Genomic DNA, 22224 nt, shown 5'->3' on the forward strand with positions numbered 1-22224 from the left:
CAATTAATAGCCAGATGAAGAGATTTCACAGGGTGATGTCTTAAACAAAGAGCTTCTGTTGTCTTGGAGCTCTAGGGCCCTGGCATGCTGGCATATGAAAGGATTCTGATTCCTCAACCTGGAAGCTCCAATAAGCCTGATTTAAATCCTTTGTTTAGTTGTATATATTTTCTTTAATCACTTTTTATTTTTTAATTACAATTGACATACAATATTATGTTAGTTTCAGGTGCACAACCCAGTGATTAGACATTACATAATTTACTAAGTGACCATCCTGATAAATCTTGTACCCATCTAACACCAGTTTTTAGAATATTAATGACTATATTCCCTATGCTGTACTTTATATCCCCATGACTATTCTGTAACAACCAATTTGTACTTGTTAATCCCTTCACCTTTTTCACCCCTCCTTCCAACCCGTCAGGTAGCAACCATCACAATGTTCTCTGTGTTTATGAGTTTGTATCTGTTCTGCTTGTTTATTGTTTTTTAGATTCAACTGTTGATAGATATGTATTATTGCCATTTTATTGTTGATATTTTGATCTTTTTTTTTCCCTAGGAGACCCTTTAACATTTCATGTAATACTGGTTCGGTGGTGAACTCCTTTAGCTTTTTCTTGCTTGGGAAGCTCTTTATATGGTCATCACTTTGAATATTTCTTGCCAATCCCTTCTGGCCTGCACAGTGTCTGTTGAGAAACCAACTGACAGTCTTATGGGAGCTCCCTTGTAGGTAACTGCTTTTCTCTTGCTGCTTTTAAGATTCTTTGTCTTTAAGCTTTTGCATTTTAATTATGATGTGTCTTGGTATGGGCCTTTTTGGGTCCATCTTGTTTGAAACTCTCTGCACTTCCTGGACTTGTATGTCTATTTCTTTCACTAGGTTAGAGAAGTTTTCTGTCATTATATTTTCAAATAGGTTTTCAATTTCTTGCTCGCTCTCTTCTTCTGGTATCCCCTATGATGTGTTGGTACAGGTGAAGTTGTCCCAGAGGTTCCTTACACTGTCCTCATTTTTTTTTGCTGTCCCAATTGGGTGTTTTTTGCTTCCTTATATTCCAAATTGCCGACTTGAGTCTCAGCTTCATCTACTGTTGATTCCCTGTAAATTATTCTTCATTTTAGTTCGTGTAGCCTTCATTTTTTCCATGTCCTTTTTCATGCTGTTGAGGTTCTAAGTTCATTGAGCATCCTTAGAATCATTGTCTTGAACTCTGCATCTAGATTCCTTGTCTTCATTTTGTGTAGTTCTTTTTCTGGAGTTTTGTCCTGTTCTTTCATTTGGGACGTTTGTCTTCTCATTTTAGCTTCCCTGTGTTTGTTTCTATGTATTAGGTAGAGCTGCTACATCTCCCAGGCTTTGTAGAGTGGCCTAATGTAGTGAGTGTCCTGTAGTGTTCAACCCATCACCCAAGGTGGGTAGTCCAGGTGCATCCCCGGTGTGGTCTGTGTACATCCTCCTGTTGTAGTTGAGCTTTGGTTGCTGTTGGCACATCAGTGGGAGGGATTTTAGTTATCTGTTATTTGCACTATTTCAGTTGTATCATGTGCAATCTCTTGACCAAACTTATTTTAAACTCTAGTAGAGTGTCATTTTATACATAGTCCCAACTCCAGAATTGGTATTGCATATCTTAGCAAAAGAGATTGTTTGCATGGAAAGATTAATAGCACTGATTAGCTTTGTAATATTTTGCACTTTTTGAAATGTCTGTTTTTCTACGTGATTATATTTAAAACTCTAGTAAATACTGAAATAAAACCACATTGACCTGTTGCCTATTGTTACCTGGTTCATCCATCATAAAGAAAATCGGTACAATAACCACTTTCTCTTCCTCTATGTATTACTAAACAAATTTCAAAAAACAAAAGTTTTGAGCAAGGAACTGATAAATTTAAGTACTTTTCCCTTGTGTGGTGTTTTCACTGTCATAGGCAGATGCAGTTCATCTGCCTATGATAAATTCATGTGAGCAGGGGCGAAACTGCATAATCATATGGAGGCAGATGCTGATGTCCTCACGTGTTCTTAAGAGGTCAAAAGGTAGAGTTTAAAGCCACGGCAATTTTAAGGCAAATACTGAGACTGTCCTTTGCCATTTATAATCATCAGCCATTATTGTAGTTGAATCACTTATGTCAGATGGGGAAACCAATGTTTTACTCTGAAAATGTTCCAGCTCTTGAATGGTACACTTAAGTACAAAAAAACAACAACACAGACACATTTACCATTTTATTTGAGTATCACACTTACTGAAGGAAAAGATACATTGAGAATATGTTATAGAAAGAAGTATGTAAGACAAGGTCATGTCTAACATATAATCTCAATAAAGAGAAAGGTAGTTGTAGGTACTATAGCATCAGTTCTGATGATATCCCATAATTGTTCCTTGTAGCTCATTGTGAAGATGGGACAGAAAAAGACTGGTTCTCCAGATAACGATGGCTGTAATTTTTCTTTCCTGCCTTAGCCAGTTGGCAAAGGTGATGCATTTGGGCAGATCTTCAGTCATGAAGGGAAAAAGAAGCTCATGAGCAGAGTTAAGACAAATGAGGTAGAAATGGTCATCAGTTGTTAGCACTGAAACCACACTCCTAACCATTTTCTTTTTTATTGTGTTTGCTTAGTAATTTGACAAATCATTTATGTTCACAGTATTAAAAATAGACAGTATTATTTAGCTGGACTTGGGTAAGATATGCATAGCAATGGTAAACCAGCCAGAAGCGGACATTTTCCTAGTTAAGGCTTGATGGGATTGTCACCAGAAAAAGTAAACAGAACCAAAATAATTTAGTTGGTCATGCCCTAAATTTTAAGATTTCAAGGTATAGGAAATGAAGTTTTGAGAATTAATTCTAGCTTTTAGGATAAAGTAGAGCTATGTAAAGGCTTCTTTGTGACAAGATCCTTCTAAGGCATTTATATTAAGTGTAGAAACACTGTAGATCTTGGGATACCAATCTAATGGACCAGATTCGTAAGCTGTTGGAGGACAATTGAAAGATCTCTTATCAGAATGTGTGGCATACAGTAGTGGAAAAGAACCCTGACTCCTCATGATAAATTCATGTGAGCAGGGGCAAAACTGCATAATTATATGGAAGTAGATGCTGATGTCCTCACGTGTTCTTCTTAAGAGGTCAAAAGGTAGGAAATTCTTATCTTTTCATGGTCCAGAAAGGAGTGGCTGATTCACCTATTATTCTCCATTGAGGTAGCTCCAGTTTCTAAATATCAAAATGATAAGGGCCCATAGAATTCTTTTGTGCAGGGGGAAGTACAAGTCTGCTGTGAAATGGTTTATGGCATTCTGCATCAGTCAGAGGAGGGTAATACTGCCTATAACAGACATAGGCAAATGTCAGGCCAATCATGGATCCAACCAGTACATCTGAAGAGAGAAGAGATAAAGTCTAATCATATTAGGCTCTTCAATCATGTCAGACAGCACAGAGTATAGAGAACTTGGTCCTACAGGTTATTCTTTATTTTTTAAATGTATCTTTATTGATTTCAGAGAGGAAAGGAGAGGGAGTGAGAGAGAGAGAAACATCAATGATGAGTCATTGACTGGCTGCCTCCTGCATGCCCCCAACTGGGGATTGAGCCCGCAACCCGGGCATGTGCCCTGACTGGGAATCGAACCCTGATCTCCTGGATCCTAGGCCAATGCTCAACCGCTGAGCCATGCCCGGCCGGGCCCTGCAGGTTATTCTAATTGTTTGGGGTGCAAAGACCCAGGTTCAGGGCTTTCTCAGTTTCATCATATAGTTTACAGGATTATCTTTTATCAGATTGTTCTCTAAGCACCAAAGCAAAACATATCTTTAGTTAAGTAAGTATAGGAAGTATTTTTCCAAGTACACTAGATTGATTTTTTAAAAAAATTCAGAACAACAACAAAGTTCCACTTCATGCTATTAATTTTCATTGTTTTTCACCATTTAAAGAGTTCTAGAGGAACGGATACATTTTTCAGGAGTTGCCTCTCTTTGTACAATTAGTTTATTCTTAAAATAGGTCTCTTAAGGACCTCTGGTCAAAACTCAGTTTTTTTGTTTTTTGAATTGTGGATTTTCTGTGAAGATATTTTGTAATTTGGATGTTTTATTATATCATTCAACTTTATGTTTCCTTGAATTTTAGTTTCATTTTCGAACAAAATCTCATGACAGTGAACTTGATTTTTATTTTAAGACCATAAATTTGAGCTTTGAGGTTTGCTGTAAAACATTTATTCTAAATTTATGATGCTTCAAAATAATGGAAAAATTAGGACATTCCTCTCCTTGGTAATCTCTTTAAAAGGTAACTGTGTACTTTCTCATCTTTCATGTAGTTAGAAATGCATACTCTCAGTTCAGAACCCAGACCGTCCCATACTCATTGGTTTATTCATTCAGCAGATGCATAGTGAGCTGCTCCTCTGTGCCAAGTGCTAGAGGTAAAATGATAAGGAAACATGGACGCTTCCACAGCATGAATACCTAGCTTACCTTGCCAGTGATGCTTGTAGTCACAGGTGCGGGACAGTGCAATCACAGTTGCAAAAAACAGAGGTGACAGAAAGGCACAGAACCTCCAAGATTTCCCACGGCCTTGTGGTGTGAAGCAATGTAACTTCCCTGCCAGGTAGAAGGAAGCAAAGGCCAGCCCAGCAAATGCAACTAGAAGAGGAAAACCTGTAAGCGTACGTCTTTCAGAGGAAACCACCTCACTAATCTGCATGTTTTATCCCCCTTTTTTTGTACACTTCTGGAGTAGAACACTGGTCATGAGGGGGAGGGAAACAAAAGGAAAAATGGAACACTGTATTTTGTGTTCCAAAGTTAATATTTATCCTAAGAATAGTTTTTGGAATACTAGCTGTATGACTTTGGGCAGGTAACTTCTTGATACCTCAGTTTTCTCATGTATAAATGGGAATCATAAAAATAATAGTACCTACATAGTAAATGAGGTGAGAATCTAAAATGCTTTCCAAAATACCTGCCACAGAGTGTCAAGGTTAGTTAATATTTCTATGACTAGTACCAGACTGTAGGATCTAGCAAATAGTACAATAATAATAAAATGTTCAGATCTCACGCAGGTAAACTACTTCCCCTATTCTTGAATATGTACCCTAACATTTGAGACTTGTGAAATCTTGGGGTTCTTAAAGAAAGAGGGTAGAGCTGCTCCAACTTCTAGATATAAGAACAAGAGTAGTGGGATGTTTTCATCCTCACAAGATTCCTGTGCTAAATTCAGTGATCCCCCAAAAGCACAGAAGTAGAGTCCACAGGTAGGCATACAGGAAGAATGTCCGCTAGGGAAGCTCTTGCGGCCCTCATTCACCACGGCGTCCTCTCCTGTGCACATCAAGTCGGAACGGGCCTGCCCATCCGGGAAGCAGCGGTAGAAGAAGTCTGGGCGTGGCCTGGAAGAAACGAGCGTGGTCTGAACAGAGGTCATTTACAAGTCCAGAAATTATATTTTGGTGTATCAGACATCAATAATCCTGTTAACTGTTGGTCAAATAGTGTCCCAGGGAACATGATTAGATTAGATTAGGATAGTCACCACTAGAGAAAAGCCTTATTTCCAGGCTTGATATTTAATTTAAGGGAGGAAAAAAGTCACTCCAACATGTGGTTACTTTTTAGGGCAAAGAGCAAGCAAGTCATGGTGCAGCTTCAAGGGGTACTTGGACACTGACACTACTGTGGTTGTCAACAGGAAATGCTGTTTGGGGCAAGAAATAGAAGAAGTGTCACCCGCAGGACTGAGGTGTAGGGAAGGGAGCAAGAACAGGCTGAGACTAAAGAAGAGGAGAGATGTATGCCGGAGTGCCATTAAGCATCTCCCGCCGAGGTAAGGGCTGAGGCAGACACTGGAGGCTAACTCGTCACTTACCTCCCTACTATCAGTTTTACTGTGTTGGTGAAGACACCATTCAGAACCAGGGCAAGGCTGGCAGCTGAAAGCAAAGAAACTTACTGTTAGTGGCATCTGCCTAGGAGGAATCGCATGCTCACTGTCCCATTGACAGCAGTCATAGCCATTCTGAGATAGAGGAATGAATGGTTGGGCTCCAACCAGAGCTGAGCACAAAATAATTCTGGCCCTTAACAACTGACTGCTGTATTGTAGCACAGGGAGAACTTCTGTACTAGGCTGAAGACACTTCTGAGGAACAGATAACCCAGGGCATTTAGTCATACCTTGTGAGGTTAACCAAGTTCTTACAGTGCTATTTTTCTGTTTCTCCCCCGTAACAAGTGGGGTGTGGGGCAGATACAGTTACTTCAGGAACTCAGAACTCAGTGGCCTCCAAACACTGAGGCCACAACCCCTGCCTTCTCATTCCAGCGCTAAGACAGGACCAGCTAGAAAGGATTAGCTCTTACCCAGGCAGGCTTGCCTGCTGTCTGCTGTGTCTGCCTTCTTGAGCCATTTCGCCAGGAGGATCAGAGACAGTGGAGTGAGAAATGCAATGACCTGAACCAGAACATGTCAAAGGTTAACAACCAAAATGAAACCACAAAACTAGTTGTTAAAGGTGCTCCTACAGAGAAGAGGGATGGAAATGGCAGAACTCATGTATGAGACCCAGCTGTTTCCCAGGAAAGATGTAATTAGCATCTCAGTGTTGGGTTAACTGGGCTCGGGCAGTTCCTGCAGTGTACGCAGCGGGGCATCCTCAGGAACTGAGCTCACAGAACATGGCTCTTGAGCCAAAACAGACGAACGTCTGCTCTCTAAATCTGGATTTTAAACATTAGGAAGCAAAAAGCTAAAGAGCACATCTGGAACCAACATCTTAGCAACATCAACAAAGGGAGTAATAAGTTCCCTACAAAGACCATTTTGGAGCCAGAATGACCACTTTCGCTTCCCAGCATTAAAGCTCAGTAAGAAGGGCTCAGGGGCAGAAGGAAGGGCTGGCTCTCCACGCACAAACATCGACTTGGTGGGGAAATACTCCGCTTCCACATACGGATTCCGGTAAAGCCACATCTCCTCTGGCTGGATAAGCCTCTGGAAGGGAGGGAGCAGCTCTGTTACCCTGAAGCGAAACACAAAAGTGCAGACGCGTCGGTTTCCTTCCTCCCGGCTTCCCGCGGAAGAGCCCCGACCTCGGCAGGGGCCGCGGGACCCGCCTACCCGGTCCTTGCAAGAGGGTGTGGGGCCGGGGCCCGATCCTTAAACCGCTTACAGGAAGGCCGCGAAGAGTGCGATCCGCACGCCCAGCTCGGCCCCGAAGGCCGCCGCCGCCTTCCTCACGCGACCCATCCCGCTGACGTGGCTGCCGCCGCGGCGGGGCCACGAGGGCCGCCCGGGAGGCCGGGTCTCCGCACTGCGCTGTCAGCGCCCGCTGGCGGGCACTCGGGGAACTGCCGGCGCTCAGCCCCCTGACCGCAGCCGGGCGGGCGGTGCAGAGCGAGTGGGAGGCACCTCCCGGCGCTCAGGCCGCCCGGCGGGATGAAGAGGAAGCAGCGCTGCTCTCCAGCACACTCGGCGAGGAGCTAGCTCCCGGTGGCCAGCCGAGGGGCAGGCTGCCTTCCGTCCGACAAGCCAAACCAGCGGGATGAAAGGGACGACCACGTCCCGGTCATGCCCTTCACCAACGAGCCAGTGCCGGGCGCTCTCGGAGGACACCAGAGCAAGCACGACACTACCCAAGGGCCTTTCCTCCGCGAACACAAAAAACCCCTGCATTTTCAGATCCCAGTTCATGAGCAGCACAGCGTTTTGAAGAAAGATGCACTTACTTTCCTGCAGGACTTGCTGTACTGCGCCTCACTGACTGAGGGTGGACACATACAGTGGGTCATGCAGCCCCGAAGCTAGGTCCCCTCCCTCCCACAAAGGCCTCTGGCCCAGTGAGTTACAGCAAGAAACTACAGGCAATGAACAAGTCCACGTATTTAATTTGGAACATACAGGACAATTTATTGAAGTCAATCTCAAGCAAAATCTGAAATCAGTGGAATGTCATTAAAAATCTTTCCAAATTAATCCTCATGGAAGCAAAAAAAGCAAACCACATTTGAATTTCAAAGTATTTGTAAAATAAAAAAAGGCAACATCTCAGTAAATATAATATACAAAATTATATGTTCCTACCAGCACAGACAGCAGTAAGCGCTTAAATATTACAGGCAATCCTAAATACACAGTAACGAGTCAGCAGTAAGCTATCTATATACAGGTTAACCAAGCTTTGCACACTTCACACTATGCAATAAAACATAGGCCAATCAACAAAATCCCCAAAATATATATCTTGAAGTCTGTGTGGCAACATCAAGTCAATATACAGTAATGCCCTAGTGGAACACCCCCAGGGAAAATGAACACTAATCCCTTAGTGTCGAGCTTCTAGCCAAGTCACAGAAACTTAGGAGATTGACTTTCGTGAATATTGGTGCTTTGTTATTAAAGACTCAAGTCTCAAGTGATTTAGGCAAAATAACATTTCACAGGATCTACAAAGTTTATTACAGGTAAACAAAGTACAGAAATAACCAATCTACAAAGGTTGTTATAGATAAAGATCACAAGGAAATGAAAACAGAATCTGTAGGTATGTGTGTTTGTTGTGCAATATCACAAGTGGTTACAAATGAATTTCTCATATCAATTCCAATTATGCACATACCCTTGTATATAAAAAGAATTTATTATTAGCCAGTTGTAATAATCATTTAGCATCTTGGTTGTCGGCGGCAATAATGTTTTTTTTTTTTCTAACATAGGGTATGTGACAGCACAAATGAAATAGAGATATAAATGACAACAAAGTAAAAGTAACTTTTATCCAGTCCACTTCCAAACTGACCAGAATACCTTATCAATACCTAATACAGGTAATCTGATGAACATATGAGAAACCTGTGGCGGGTAGGGGAGTACTGGAACCTGAGGGTGCTTCTTGCCCATATGCAGATGCAGTCACGTCACGTAATAAAACTAAGATCTGAATAAATGACTTTGGCAACTACTCATCCTTTCCCTTTTACTTACACGTTAATGACTTTCAGAGCCTACCAAAGGACAGGAACTTCTCTTCCTCCTCCCCCTTCACACATACATGCCATAAGCACCTGAACTGGTCACTTAAGCAATGGAAAAAAAGGAAATGGTTTTTGAAACACACAGATTACACCCAGCATTTCAGGAGTGTAACGTAAGTGCAAATTACTACCCCCCCCTCGGGCAGGTATATATTAAAAGGAAAGAAGAGGTGCTTGGGTTGACGAAATGATAAAGAACATACATAGGAAATACTCATAAAAACGCTGCTGGCATCCCAAGCAGGAGTCTCCCCCCAGGTGTACATCAGATCTGAGATGCCTACTGTGAGCACAGTCTCCCATTTGCAGAACTTCACCTTTAATCCAAGCGAAAGAGGGTAAGAGACTAGGCTGTTTTCAAACAGTATATAGAACAATGCTTTCTACTTCATAAATTTTAAAACAACTGTTAAAATAAGGAGAATCTGAAGAATTTCAAGTACTTAAAAAACCTGAATTCCATGAGGCAGAGGTCTCAATGTTAAAGTGACTATTTCGTACCTGTGGTAAACATTGTCCCCTCCCTCACCCCACGATACATGTGCCCCACCCCAGATAAAAGTTGGTAGATTTCAGTATATACAAGTTTCCAACTTCTCAGTATTTGTTAATACATGACAAAGCTGTCTAATTATACCGATTCCCTAGCTTATCTGAAAAGGGAAGCTAGTTCTCCTCTTTACAAATAACCAGAGACCAGTTCTGTGTGGCCCTAGGCCAAAGGGAGTTATTCCAAACGACCACTTCCCGCCTGCAGCAGCCGGACGGCGGGGGCTCCCCACAGCAGCCCTGCAGGCGGTAACACAAGAAGGGTTCCCACGGCCCATAAGCAACTTCCCAGTATCCTCGTACCTCACGAGCAAGCGCATCAAACGCAGCCTCCCAAGCTGTGACTTGTTTTCTTACCCTGTTGGGACATAGCAAGTGGCAGCACCTTGACTTTAAGGTGAACATTAAAGGAAGAGCTCTGTATTTAAAAATGAAACAAAAGACAAGCATCGAGTGCTGGGTAGTCCAGAGATTACATTCTGAATAGCTGGCCTATCTGTTTCCAAACTGCAGATCTGGGTTTGACCCTGATTGGAACACATGACACATACCATGCAACAAACTACTCAAAAAGGAACTCCATGAACCAGGGAAGAAAGCTGTCCAACAGCCTGACCTGTCTGAGAGTCCTTCACATGATTATCTCAGAATTTCACAACATTATTTACAGGCATGTTTCCAAATATTTGGAAATGGCAGAAGGGAACTGGGAGCAGCATCACCTACTTCCGTTATTTTTTTGTTTTGTTTTGAGTACATTCCTTATTTGAACACACAGAAATCTCCAAGCTTCAATGATTCTGAAAGCCTATTTTATAATTTAGGCCAGATTATTTTTGAGAATTAAGGTAGAGTGGGAACTTGTTAAAACAAAAATAAAAATAAGCCCCACCTCACCCCTAATTCTAGCCCTGATTAAATACTAAAGAAGTGACTCCCGTCCTCCAGCTGCGTCAGCCTTCCAGGCAGGAAGGGCCACCCCCCTGCACCCCCCTTAGCCGGCTACAGGCAGCTCTCCTGATTTCTCATACCAGCCATGGTCCAGCCCCTCTCTCCACTGTACAGTGCCCGGAACTTTTTACCAGGATTTCATCTTTAGTTGTTACTGATCCAATTTCTGATGCTTTATGCTGATTATAAAAAATTTTATATTCACTTCTTCCTCCAAAGAATTAACACGAGTTTAAAAAAATACCACCATTATTCCATGCTGCTTTAAGTTATTTCATTTTTGGACAATAATAAATACCAACCATGTATATGCTCTGACCACATACAGATTTAAAAGTTAACAAATACCAATCTCAGACTGAGTGAGCAACGTGTTGTGGAATATTTCATGGTGAAGCACAGCAAGCACAGCGCGTGTATACTATGCACACTTAAAGCACAACTTACTCCTTTTCTGCTTCCAGACCTGCAAGTTCACAATATATTAAACAGGTGAACAGTGACACTATGGAGGTGAAAGAAGAGCTCCTTGGCACTGGCATGACTAAAACCACTGTTTAGACCACTGAAGAACACGCATGCACAAAGACCCCAAAGCTAGGGTTAGCTATTTTGTTACCTACCCTGATTTCTGAAATGGCAGAACAATCCTATTAGCCACCCCCCCCCCAAGAAGTCTCTGCAGAGCTGTTACAGATACACAAACACAATGTGACACAATGAAGAGCTGCATAAAAATACTCAAACCTAAGGTATTTGCAGTTTATAGGCTAGACCCTGGCTTACCATAGAAAAGTCTTCAGATATCAAATAGCACTAAGATAAGATTTCATGTTGGATACTGTTTCAACAAGAGTTACATTTTGAATATTAAAGGAAATCCTTCATGTTAGTAAGTTTAGAAAAGCAAACACTTATCATATACATATATAAAATAAAGTTTTAGTATGATAAAACCTATATTTTCTTAAGTTATTTTTTAAAAGGACATCAAACTATGTAATTGTTTAAGAGCAAAGTTTAGTGTTTTGGTGAGATGTAATTCATGTTACTTGTAGCAATTATATGTGGTAACATGTATAGCATTTTCTATTTTGCTCTTTCTTTTGGGACCATATCTAATCAATAGAATTACTGGAGGCCCAATAAGTTACCTCAGAATTAATTGCCAGAATCAGGCAAATGGCAGTTTAGGAGCTTAAGTAAAGGAAATGTAGTGTTTTTTGTTTTGTTTTTTCACAAGACAAAATCCAGTATAATTGCACATTTACATACAAAAAAAAAAAAAGAGAGGCACAAAACAGCTTTTCTTTTTTCCAGAGAAAAGCTCTAAATTCATAAGAAAAAGAAACACACATAACACGACTGAAAGAATGTGGCAGAACATCTACTCTCCCTACCTTTGTAAGGTTACTAGTTACTTTTTGAGGGAAAATAAATGCTACCAGGTACCAGCAATTGTAAGCAGTCAAAATTCACAGAGAAAGTTAACGTTCATTCAAGCTAACTGGTACTTCTACTTAGTACAGTGTTAAAACAATGTCTGACATTACTAATTATTTCATACAAGGAATACTGGAATATACATATTCCTAAGCATTAAAAGCAAGTGAGTTTTGTGGGCAGACATCTGGGTACACTTGCATCTATGAGATCCAAGCACCACAGCCAATCATTTTTGCTAAAACTGGTTCCTTGGGAGCTTTCCCTACGTGGTTCCTAAGATGATGAAGTGTGTTTGTGTGGCTATCAAACACCCTGTAGAAGTGCTTCCCCTCCCTTCTTCCCTGGGAGCAATGTTACGTACCGGATAATACTAAATAGAAATTGTTTAGAATATAACTTTGGGATGCCCCCCAAATAGGAACTAAACCAAAAAGGGCTATTCAAATACAGTTCAAATTCACCTGTATGGTTTCACCAGGAAACTGAGAGGTCAACTGACACAGGGAATGTTTGATTGAGAGAGGGAAACAGAGACAGAAAATAAAATGCCCTTAATTCTTTCCAAGTCATGCAGGGTGTGAAGGAAAAGGTGCTTATATGATCCAATCTTTTTAGTCTGTGCCTTTCATCGCCCTTTAGCTGCCTTTATCAGTGTGTCAAGAAATAGGAATGACCATTCTAATACTATGCATTCATACCCACATAAACACACTTCATCAAAAACACCCACTATCAATGGAAAACATTTCAAACTCAGTACATTCATTTCTTTTTTTCCCCAAAACAAAACCAAAACCACATTATATACCTTTCTAGGTAAAGTGATCATATCACAAAGCCCACCTAGTTTAAGACCACAGAGGCAAAACCCACTGAAGCCTTTTGTTTTCAAGAAGCCAGATCCTATGCTTCCACAGACCCTTCTCCAAGTCTGCGAAAGACACTCTGAAGGGAAAGAAGTTAGCCCACCCACGGCACAGAAAAGAGGTATGTAAAGATCATCAAATCCTTTGCTAGGGGGCTTTCTCCAGTTCCTACGAAACACATACACACAAACACTGATCAGACTATCTGAGCTACACTTCTCAAGATTTTAAAAAATGAAAATAAATAAAGGAATGATGGTGACTTTTGCTTTTTACACCCAAGGAACACATCCTAGACTTTACACTTATTTCATTAACAAAACCTTCTTTTCTCTCTTTTGTTCTTGTATAAACAAAGACATCTCTTTTTCCGCTGCAAAGGCATTGAAGCACAATAAAAGGCAAAGAAGGACCAAGGGAACCGAGCCCTCCACAGAAGAATCCCGAACCAACAAAACAGAGCAGGAAGACCAGGCCCCACCACGCTGCTGCCAGGACAGGCTCGTCTCCTTGGGCAGCAGAGGCAGGGCGGTGCCCGCGGTCTCTCCGCTCCCTGACCACCACCTGCTTGCTTCCCGCCTTTCCCTTCTGTTCATTTAAAGAGAAAGAAAAAAGGGAAACCACCACCCATTATTCTTTCGCCTCTTCTCCATGATCTTGTGATTCCAATTTACACTTGATCTTGCTCCAGTATCCCGGTGGCACAGGAGACACAGGGTCGTGCTTGGAGCAGCAGGGCAGGCCTTCCAGCGCAGAGGGAACCAGAGCGCCCTTGCCGTGGTCTTTACAAAAGGAGCGCGGGCAGAACTCGCAGAAGGAAACGGCCGCACCGCTGCACGCGTCGCACTGATGCCACGGGCACTCCCACTTTCCTAAGGGGCGGGAAGGAGGAAGGAGCCCAAGTCAGCACTGTGCTAATCACCAGGAGAAGCCCACGTTCCCCCTTCTCTGACTGGAGACTGATCTCGAGCCAACACAACCCGACTGTCAGTCGCACGTCAGTCTGGCGGGCGCACCGTCAGGTTTCCATGTGAGTGTGTGAAGTACTCGCCTACGGTAATAATAAAGAAACCAAGCCCTGCTGCCCACAGGTATCCCGCATTTGCAAAGACACAGATTTCCACCAGCGTGATACTTGCTATGGTTGTTTGTCCTACTCAGTGATTCCTATTCCACGGGTCCGCTAAGGACAGCAGAATATATTCTGAGTTACAGAGTTGGCAAAAATGCGAGTTGGAGAAGGGCTGCTAACGGTCTAGCTTACCATATGGTGGCTGAGTCAGGTTAAGGCATAGGAGGTGGTAAGCTTTGGGACAGTCTTTTTTGTCACACATGACCAACTCTCCACCATCTCCACACTGAAAACAGCAATCTTCATGCATCTGCTTTGGTTCTGTTTTGATTTTCCGCTTCTTCTGCTTTAACTTGGGGTTTTTTGCCCTTTCTTCAGTTGTTGGCACATATGCCGACTGGCAGGAAAAAAGGATCACAGTTTTAATGATCATAATGTACGAAGCTTTACAGAGGAGAAATCCTACAGCACATTTATTTAAATCCTACAGCACATTTATTTAAATTCAAAAACACCAGGAGGACTTATCCCATAACAGTACTATAATAAAAATAAGGATTCTGCCTGGCCGGTGTGGCTCAGCTGCTTGAGCGTCATCTAATGCACTGAAAAGTTGCCAGTTCGATTCCCAGTCAGGGGCACATGCCCAGGTTATGGGCTTGATCCCCAGTGCAGAGCATGCAGGAGGCAGCCAATTGATGTTTCTCTCATATCTCTATCTCTCCCCCCCCCTTTTCCCTTCCTCTCTCTAAAATCAATTTTTTAAAAAAAGGATTCATTTTTATACATTTTTGAATAGGTGTTTTTAAAAAAAAATTGCAAGGACACTGAGATGTAATTCACATACCATAAAAGTCACCATTTTAAAAAATAAATACCTTTTAAAAAAAAATTTGATTTGAGAGACAGAGGAAGGGAGAGAGAAATATTAATTTGTTGTTCCACTTATTTATGCATTCACTGGTTGATTCTTGTGTGTGCCCTGACGGGGGATTGAACCCACAACCTTGGCCTATTATGATGACATTCTAACCAACTGAGCTACCTGGGCAAAAGTCACCATTTTAAAGTATAAAATTCAGTGACTTTTTAGTATGTTGTGAATTTTTTAAAAAGTTTTCAAAAAGGATTTTGCTAACTTCAAATTCTATCAGAAATACAAATAAATTTTCAGAACCTAAAGGATCTTTCTAAGATACACTTCATTAAAAAGTCAGTCTAAACTCTGGGTAAACACAACCGAAGACCTGCAAACTAAACCAGGTGCCCATTTGCCAGTATTTTCTCGAGATGGTCATAAACAAACTTCTTCCAGAGCCCACTCCTTATTCCCGCTGCCTTGGGGCACTCCCCTCACAACTGACCTTTGGCCGCACTCCAAGGAAACCACTGCAGTTCTCTGCCCCACAGTGGCACACTGTTCTGCCATTGCCCAGACAATCCAGGTTATAATTAAAAGTTAACTCCATCCCTAAAACAGAAGAGAAATAATTACTCATACTCAAGTCATGGGGAAGAGAAATGCTGTCATACACACACTCTCACAATGAAAAAAAGACATAATTCTGACATCAATTTCCCCTCCCCCATGTTCTACACTGAAGACAGTGATGGAAAAAATAAAATAGGAAAAAAATAACCAGAGGAAAACGTCCCCATCCACCCATGATTACAGCAAAAATATTCTACAAGAGTCATCACATCCTTTCCATTGAAGCGGTCAGAAACAATGCCACAGAGACTGAGATTCTGAAGTCTCTGCTTAAGAAAAATGAGTTCTAGTTTAGCTCTCTTTTCTAAAGCTAATTTATACTAGTTTCTAAATGAACAATATGATGTGGCATTATAGCGACCATACTGTTTCCAGTAATTAATGCCTCCTATCATGATCAGAAGAGATCAAAGTGCAGGTTTTCTATATACACCAAAGATCCAGTGATTCAAACCAGGAGGCGCCAGCTTTTTGTAGCTGGGCTTGAACAATCCACCACGAGTCTAGAAATACAACTAAAATCTCTTAGCTACAGCATTTCTCTTCTCACCCATGTTTCTACACTTAACAAAGGAGAGACTAAGTTTTGTTGTTAAGATGCTGGATGGGTAAGGGAAAATGAAAGCAGTAACTGGCTTCTGAAGCTTTTTATGTCTAATTTGAAACAGACGGATTTTTAAACTAAAACAACAACCTCCCCCCAAACAAACCAAGAAACCAGTTGATGTTAACACAGGCTTTTAATGCTTTAAAAAGAGGAAAAAGCCCAGCCGGGCATGGCTCAGCGGTTGAGCATTGACCTAGGCTCCAGGCGATCGGGGTTTGATTCCGGGTCAGGGCACATGCCCGGGTTGCGGGCTCGATCCCCAGTCGGGGGCGTGCAGACAGCAGCCGATCAATGACTCTCTCATCATTGATATTTCTCTCTCTCTCTCTCCCACTCATTTCCTCTCTCTGAAATTAACAAAGATATATTTAAAAAAAAAAAAGAGGAAAAAGCTTAACCATCTGTTTACGTTATATAGACAGAAATGATGTGGAGAATTAACTCAGTAGGATCATGGATACTCAGAATTCTGTAACATCCTCTCTTACAGACAGGTTCTTGCTAAGCTCCCTGTTGCAGGATACAGATTTTACTTCTTATTGGCAGATAACAATTCTAAATATAACTCTATCTAATTTGAATAAATATTTGAGCATCAGACCTTGAAGAATGTCCGGCTCTCAAAGGACACACTTGTGCCCTAGGGAGGGGCAAGTTACTTTTTACCTGCAGGAATGTCACAAAGGGCAAAAAGTCCGACTCGAACATCTCCATTCACTGTCCACTTCTGTGTTTCACAATTTGGATTACAACTGTGGTTCATAAAGCGAGAGTAATTTCCTTTGGGGCCAGCATCAATTATACGGTCCTTCAGAAAGAAAGGAAGGAAAGGTACCTTTGACGTGAAACTGAATATAAGCCTGTCTTAGAAGCATCCAACTCAGTCAAGAGTCACGAGGCAGCAGCAGTCTGCTACCAGCTGATGTCTGACAACTGCAGACCTGAAAATGTGGTGCTCTCTGAACAGTTTATTAAGTTCTCTACTTCCTCTAATGACCTTCAAGTCAAAACAATCAAAGTGGAATTTATTGTCTTTTTAAGCTTGTTTTTAGAAACAAACAGACCAGAGAATAATGCTACTTAAATTAGCTGGCCATCGGTTTAGGAAAATTATTTCTTATTAGAGAGCTCTGAGTTTAGATGGCTACTTACGATGGGAACTATGATGTTTAACTGTGGGCCCCCCATTCCTGCTCTGAGCAAGAAGCGCAACTAGAATAGGGCCAGGTGGCTGAGAGGCCATAAAGAGCAAGTAGGAAAAATGAGAAACCTCTCTTGTGAATGAAGATTTGGAGATTTGATTGATAGAAGAAATGTACACTCTAGTGGTTTTCTTTCCTTTTCAATTAGCAATAATTGCTCCTCGGATAAACCCCATTGGGTGTGACACTGTCACTGTGCAAAGCTAGTAGTTTTCTATTTGTTCTATTTTTACTTATAGTAAAGTCCTAAATACTGTACAAATCTCAGCATTTGGCCCCTAAATTTAAACTCTGCTCATCTGGGTAAGCTCTAGAAAATGGGTCCTCTCCAAGTGTCGTAAAGTTGGCTGGAGGGGTCACTGGCAGTGAGGATAGGATTTAAGGAGCCAATTGACAATCATAAATAAATGGCATTTAATGTTTATGGAATATATATTCATGACAGTTGTGAAACTTTCAAACAATGACATATCAGTTAAAATAATACTTCTTTTACATGATCTCTAGTTCTTCCTTTTGTGATATTCTGACTTGGTTTTAGAGGTGGCCTGGGACACAGGAAACATGAGTATTAAACTTGGCTATTCATTAAACTGTAACAAGGTGTTCAGCAAACCACTTATAATGCCTGGACCTCAGTTTCTTGTCCTCTGTAAATCAGAGGACTACTGAAGAAATTAAATGAGATAATGGACATAATGTGCATCAAATAGAACTTATAACTGCATGTATTAAACCAGCAGTTCTGTCATTTCTCTTATGACAGCATCCATTTCTCCTAACTCATTTAAAAAAGTTTAAATATGCAGAACAATTTTCAGAGTGAGAATTTTTGCTAAATCTGAACTTTAATGGTGGCTTATAACTTAGAATTATAGAGCTCACTTTCTCCTCAGTGATAAAGAAACTGAGAGCCAAGTCTTTCAGTGACTAAGATGAGCTGGGGCTAGAATCCAGATGTTAACCCTCTTCCTGCTAGAATCTAGATATTAACCCTCACAGTGCTGTCTCACATGGTATGTGCAAGGCTGCAGTCAGCATTCGTTTTGTACTCTGGTGTTATTAGCACATTATAGTGGGGAGCACACTGGCTGTTGCTAATCATTATATTTGGCCTGAAAAACACCAAATTACAGGAAACTGAGTTCAACCTAAGACCATGAAAACAAAAACAAACCAAAAAAAGCAACTTTACCTTGGTAACAGTTAACATATAAAAATTGGTTACACTGTTCTCATGGGCTCGTTTGATTCGCAATCTGCATTCTTCTTCATCAATTAATTCTCCAACATATTCATTTACAAATTCACCCTGCAGAGAAGCATGCAATGTATAAATGTGAAATCAGTGTATTATATTAGGAAGCATTCCTTAACACAAAATGTATGATCCAAGAGAATTACCCAAAAAGAATCACAGAAATATAACTTCAACAGTAGAAACAAATAGTTGCTGTTATTCATGCACATTCAGGTGGCACTATTTTTCTTGTGTCAGTGCCTCAAACAGTAATAATCTGCTTGTCTTTTTTTGCTGACAATATTATTTCTATATGGGATCTGAGGATAAGGCTACCTCGAGCCTTTGAAGCTGTACTATAACAGACTTGATTAGTTTGTAGCTTTAGGGGTAAGACTTGCAAAGATCTGACTCTGAATAAGTGAGTTTTTTAATTTTGGTTAACTTTTTATTTTGAACTAATTAGATATTCACAGGAACTAGCAAAAATAGTGCAGAGATGATCTGTGTACCCTTCACTCAGTTTTCTCCAATGATAACACCTTATGTAACTACTTAAAACCAGAAAAATGACATTGGTGCAATCTACAAACCTTATTCAGAATTTACCAATTTTACATGCACTCATTTGCATGCGTGTATGTAGTTCTATGGAATTTTATCAGGTGTAGAGTCACGTAGCCACTACCACAATCAAGATACAGAACTGTCCCATTTCTACAGAGAGCCCTAAACTACTCCTTTATCATCACACCATCCTCCTCTCCCCTCTCCCACCCCATCCCATCCCTTATCAGTTCTCCATCTCTATAATTCTGCCATTTTGAGAATATTCTGTAAATGGAATAATATGTAATCTTTTGAGATTGACTTGTTAAAAAAACAAAAACAACTCAGCCTAATTCCCTTGAGATCTATCCAAGTTGTGTGTATCAATAGTTGTTCTTTTACTGCTGAATAGTATTCCACAGCATGGATGTACCGATTTTGTTTAACTATTCACCTATTAAAGAACATCTGAACAATTTCCAGATTTTGGCTATTACAAATAAAGCTGCTATGAACATTCTAGTAAAAGTTTTTGTGTAGACATAGGTCTTTATTTCTCTGGGATAACTGGCCACAAGTGCAATTTGTTGGGTCATATGGTGAGTGTATATTTAATTTTAAAAGAAACTGGCAAACTATTTTCCAGAGTGGTTGTATCATTTCACATTCCCACTACACATTCCCAATGCATGAGATTCATTTCTCTATATCCTTGTCAGCATATGGTATTGTCACTATTTTTCATTTTGGTGTTCTAACCAGTGTGTAGTGATAAATTCCTTTTTAAATAAGGGTAAATACTGTACATTCAATGTTTTGTTTATAAATGCATAATCAATAACCCTTCACCTTAAAAGTGTGGATGATCTGATCTAGGACAACAGCATTATCTATAGGCTTATTAGTCTAATACATTTTTGAGGAAAAGAAATATCTTAGGAAAAATAAAAATATATTTGCTTACTGTTTTATCAGACTTCTATTTTTTGCTCTCCTCCCCACACAAATATTCAGTAGCCCTTCTCATAGTTCTTACTATCAGAACTGATAGTAAATATCAGTCATCTAAAGAGAAGTACTATATTATCTTTTTTGATTTTGGTAAATCATTAAGAACATGAGCTATTGGTCTTTAAAATAATTTTTTTCTATTGATAAAAACAAAAGATTACAACTTCTGTAATAAAAGAAGTTATTGAGTGACATTGGAAGGCATCAACCTAATGTCCCATGCATCAGTTTTTCTCTGGTAGTTAGCTGTTAGTGAGGTCACTAAGGAACACCAGTCTGCTTCAAGGAGCCACATACTTGTTTTCACTGGGGAGTGGTCACCACAAAAGCTGACCTCTGGCTTTTTCTCCCATTTTATTGATTGTACAAGCTATGACAAAGAAACACATTTCATCTATAACTGCAACACTATAACAGAACAGTTTTTTCCTCCACTTTTTCCTTCCAGTTCTTTCTCACAAAGGACAATGTACTGTGCATTGTCAGCCTTAAATGGCTTTTCCTACATCCAGTTTCAGCTTTGACAACAGCTGATGAATGCAGTTTGCACTATTATATGGTAGAAGATTTCATTTCCATCTTGGTTGCATTGCCACCTAGTGTATATGTTTCAAGACCCCCCAGTGGATGCCTGAAACTGAGGATAGTATTGAACCTTTTTTATACTATTTTTCCCCTATACATACACACCTATGATAAAGCTGAATTTATAAATTAGGAACAGTAAGAGATTAACAATAATTACTGATAAAATAGAATAATTATAACATACTGTAATAAAAGTTATATGAATGTGGTCTCTCAAAACATCTTACTGTACTGTACTCACCCTTCTTATGATGATGTGAAATGATAAAATGCCTAATTAAGTTGAGAAATTTCCCCTTTTCACTTCAAGGATGCACTTTCCGGCTTCTCTTTGGCATATCTGAATTGCCAGCATCTTGTGCTTTGGGGCCATTCTTAAGTAAAATAAGGGTGAATTACCCACAAGCACTATGATATGGTGACAGTGGGTCTGATAACTGAGGTGGCTACTATGTGACTAATAGGCAGGGAGCAGTTTGGAGACCCCGGACAAAGGGATGAGTCACATCCCTGGTGGGACTGAGCAGGATGGTGGGAGATTTCATCACATTACTCAGAACAGCATGCAATTTAAAACTTAAGTTGTTTATTTCTAGAGTTTCCATTTAATATTTTGGACTGTGGTTTACTATGGGTAACTGAAACTGCAGAAAAGGGGTGACTACTAAACTACTTACTTTATGGCAAACTTGCTTTAATGAAAACTTATGGAACAGAATTTCAACCAAATCAGCTATACTTCACCTTTTCCACATAGTGGATTCAAGGTAAGATTTCATCTGAAGAAATGGTTCTGTGGCTTTAAAAACTTGAGAACCATTTATTATGGTTTATATTTATTATTCTATGAAAACAAATGAATATAAAAAATTAAAGTGCTGATATCAAATATGGGGAGTTCATGTCTCATAAACTTGCTATACCATTGTGAATAAATATTTCTAGCTATTTTGTAAAAGAAATACTTTAGATGTCCAAAGTGGCAAACCGTTAACCTCAAAGAGTCACTTATTGTACTTCAAACCATTATCTGTGAATAAAAATAAAATAAAGACCTCAAAACATGCTAAAAATCTCCCCTTAAAGACTGGCAAAAAGACAGGGTGTAATTTAGCATTTATACATATTTTTCAATTTCTAAGAAACCACTTGATAGCAGGAAGTGCCCTGCTTGACTCTGGCACACACTGTCAGGATTTAAGTGTGAAAAGAAGGGGACTGCCTGTGTACTTTCAGTTTCATATTTGGCTTCTGTCCCCTAAATGTACCAAAAATCTTTTCCATGTTCCTACAAAGTCTTTATGATAATGCTTTTCAGTGACTGTATATTTCTAGCTATTTTGTAAAAGATCAATGGTCTTACATTAGCAATTCCTCAAGTGCTAAAGGGCAGAATAACCCTGACTGTATTTTCTTTTAATTACAGTTGACCCTTGAACAACACAGGTTTGAGCTGCACCTGTCCACTTATACATGCATTTTTTCAATAAATACTTGTACTACTTTCCCTCTGAGGCTGGGAGTCCACAGATGGAGGGCTGACTGTATGTACTGATGTACACCATTT

At 40.3% G+C, this 22224-nt stretch overlaps 2 protein-coding genes across 5 annotated transcripts in view; both read right to left on the reverse strand.

The window, feature by feature from the left end:
- Positions 1-2235: 2235 nt before the first annotated feature.
- On the reverse strand, positions 2236-7382 carry PLPP5 (phospholipid phosphatase 5). Its single transcript, XM_016210509.2, has 7 exons — positions 7224-7382; positions 6965-7073; positions 6415-6505; positions 5921-5984; positions 5320-5444; positions 4519-4689; positions 2236-3413 (listed from the first exon to the last, which is right to left on the reverse strand). The coding sequence occupies exons 1-7, from the start codon at positions 7298-7300 to the stop codon at positions 3250-3252; spliced, it is 801 nt and encodes a 266-aa protein (XP_016065995.1). The 5' UTR covers positions 7301-7382; the 3' UTR covers positions 2236-3249.
- A 552-nt stretch (positions 7383-7934) lies between these two features.
- Positions 7935-22224, reverse strand: part of NSD3 (nuclear receptor binding SET domain protein 3) — a 94354-nt gene continuing 80064 nt past the window's right edge. For all 4 annotated transcript variants that reach the window (XM_016210457.2, XM_016210464.2, XM_016210472.2 and 1 more), the window contains 5 exons: positions 18465-18581; positions 16734-16875; positions 15333-15439; positions 14161-14365; positions 7935-13768 (listed from right to left, as the gene is read on the reverse strand). In XM_016210457.2, the coding sequence (XP_016065943.1) occupies positions 13527-13768; positions 14161-14365; positions 15333-15439; positions 16734-16875; positions 18465-18581 (813 nt within the window). In that variant the 3' untranslated portion in view covers positions 7935-13526. The remainder of the gene's footprint in view (positions 13769-14160; positions 14366-15332; positions 15440-16733; positions 16876-18464; positions 18582-22224) is intronic.

Source organism: Miniopterus natalensis, chromosome 2 (genome assembly GCF_054644295.1).
Source record: "Miniopterus natalensis isolate mMinNat1 chromosome 2, mMinNat1.hap1, whole genome shotgun sequence".
NCBI lineage: Eukaryota > Metazoa > Chordata > Mammalia > Chiroptera > Miniopteridae > Miniopterus > Miniopterus natalensis.

Coding starts and splice junctions, on each gene's coding strand:
- PLPP5 (XM_016210509.2), bottom strand. CDS start 7,300: ATGGGTCGCGTGAGGAAGGCGGCGGCGGCCTTCGGGGCCGAGCTGGGC. Junction 5,445..5,920: donor GTAAAACTGATAGTAGGGAG/GTAAGTGACGAG, acceptor CGTTTCTTCCAG/GCCACGCCCAGACTTCTTCT. Junction 3,414..4,518: donor CTACAAGCATCACTGGCAAG/GTAAGCTAGGTA, acceptor TTCTCTCTTCAG/ATGTACTGGTTGGATCCATG.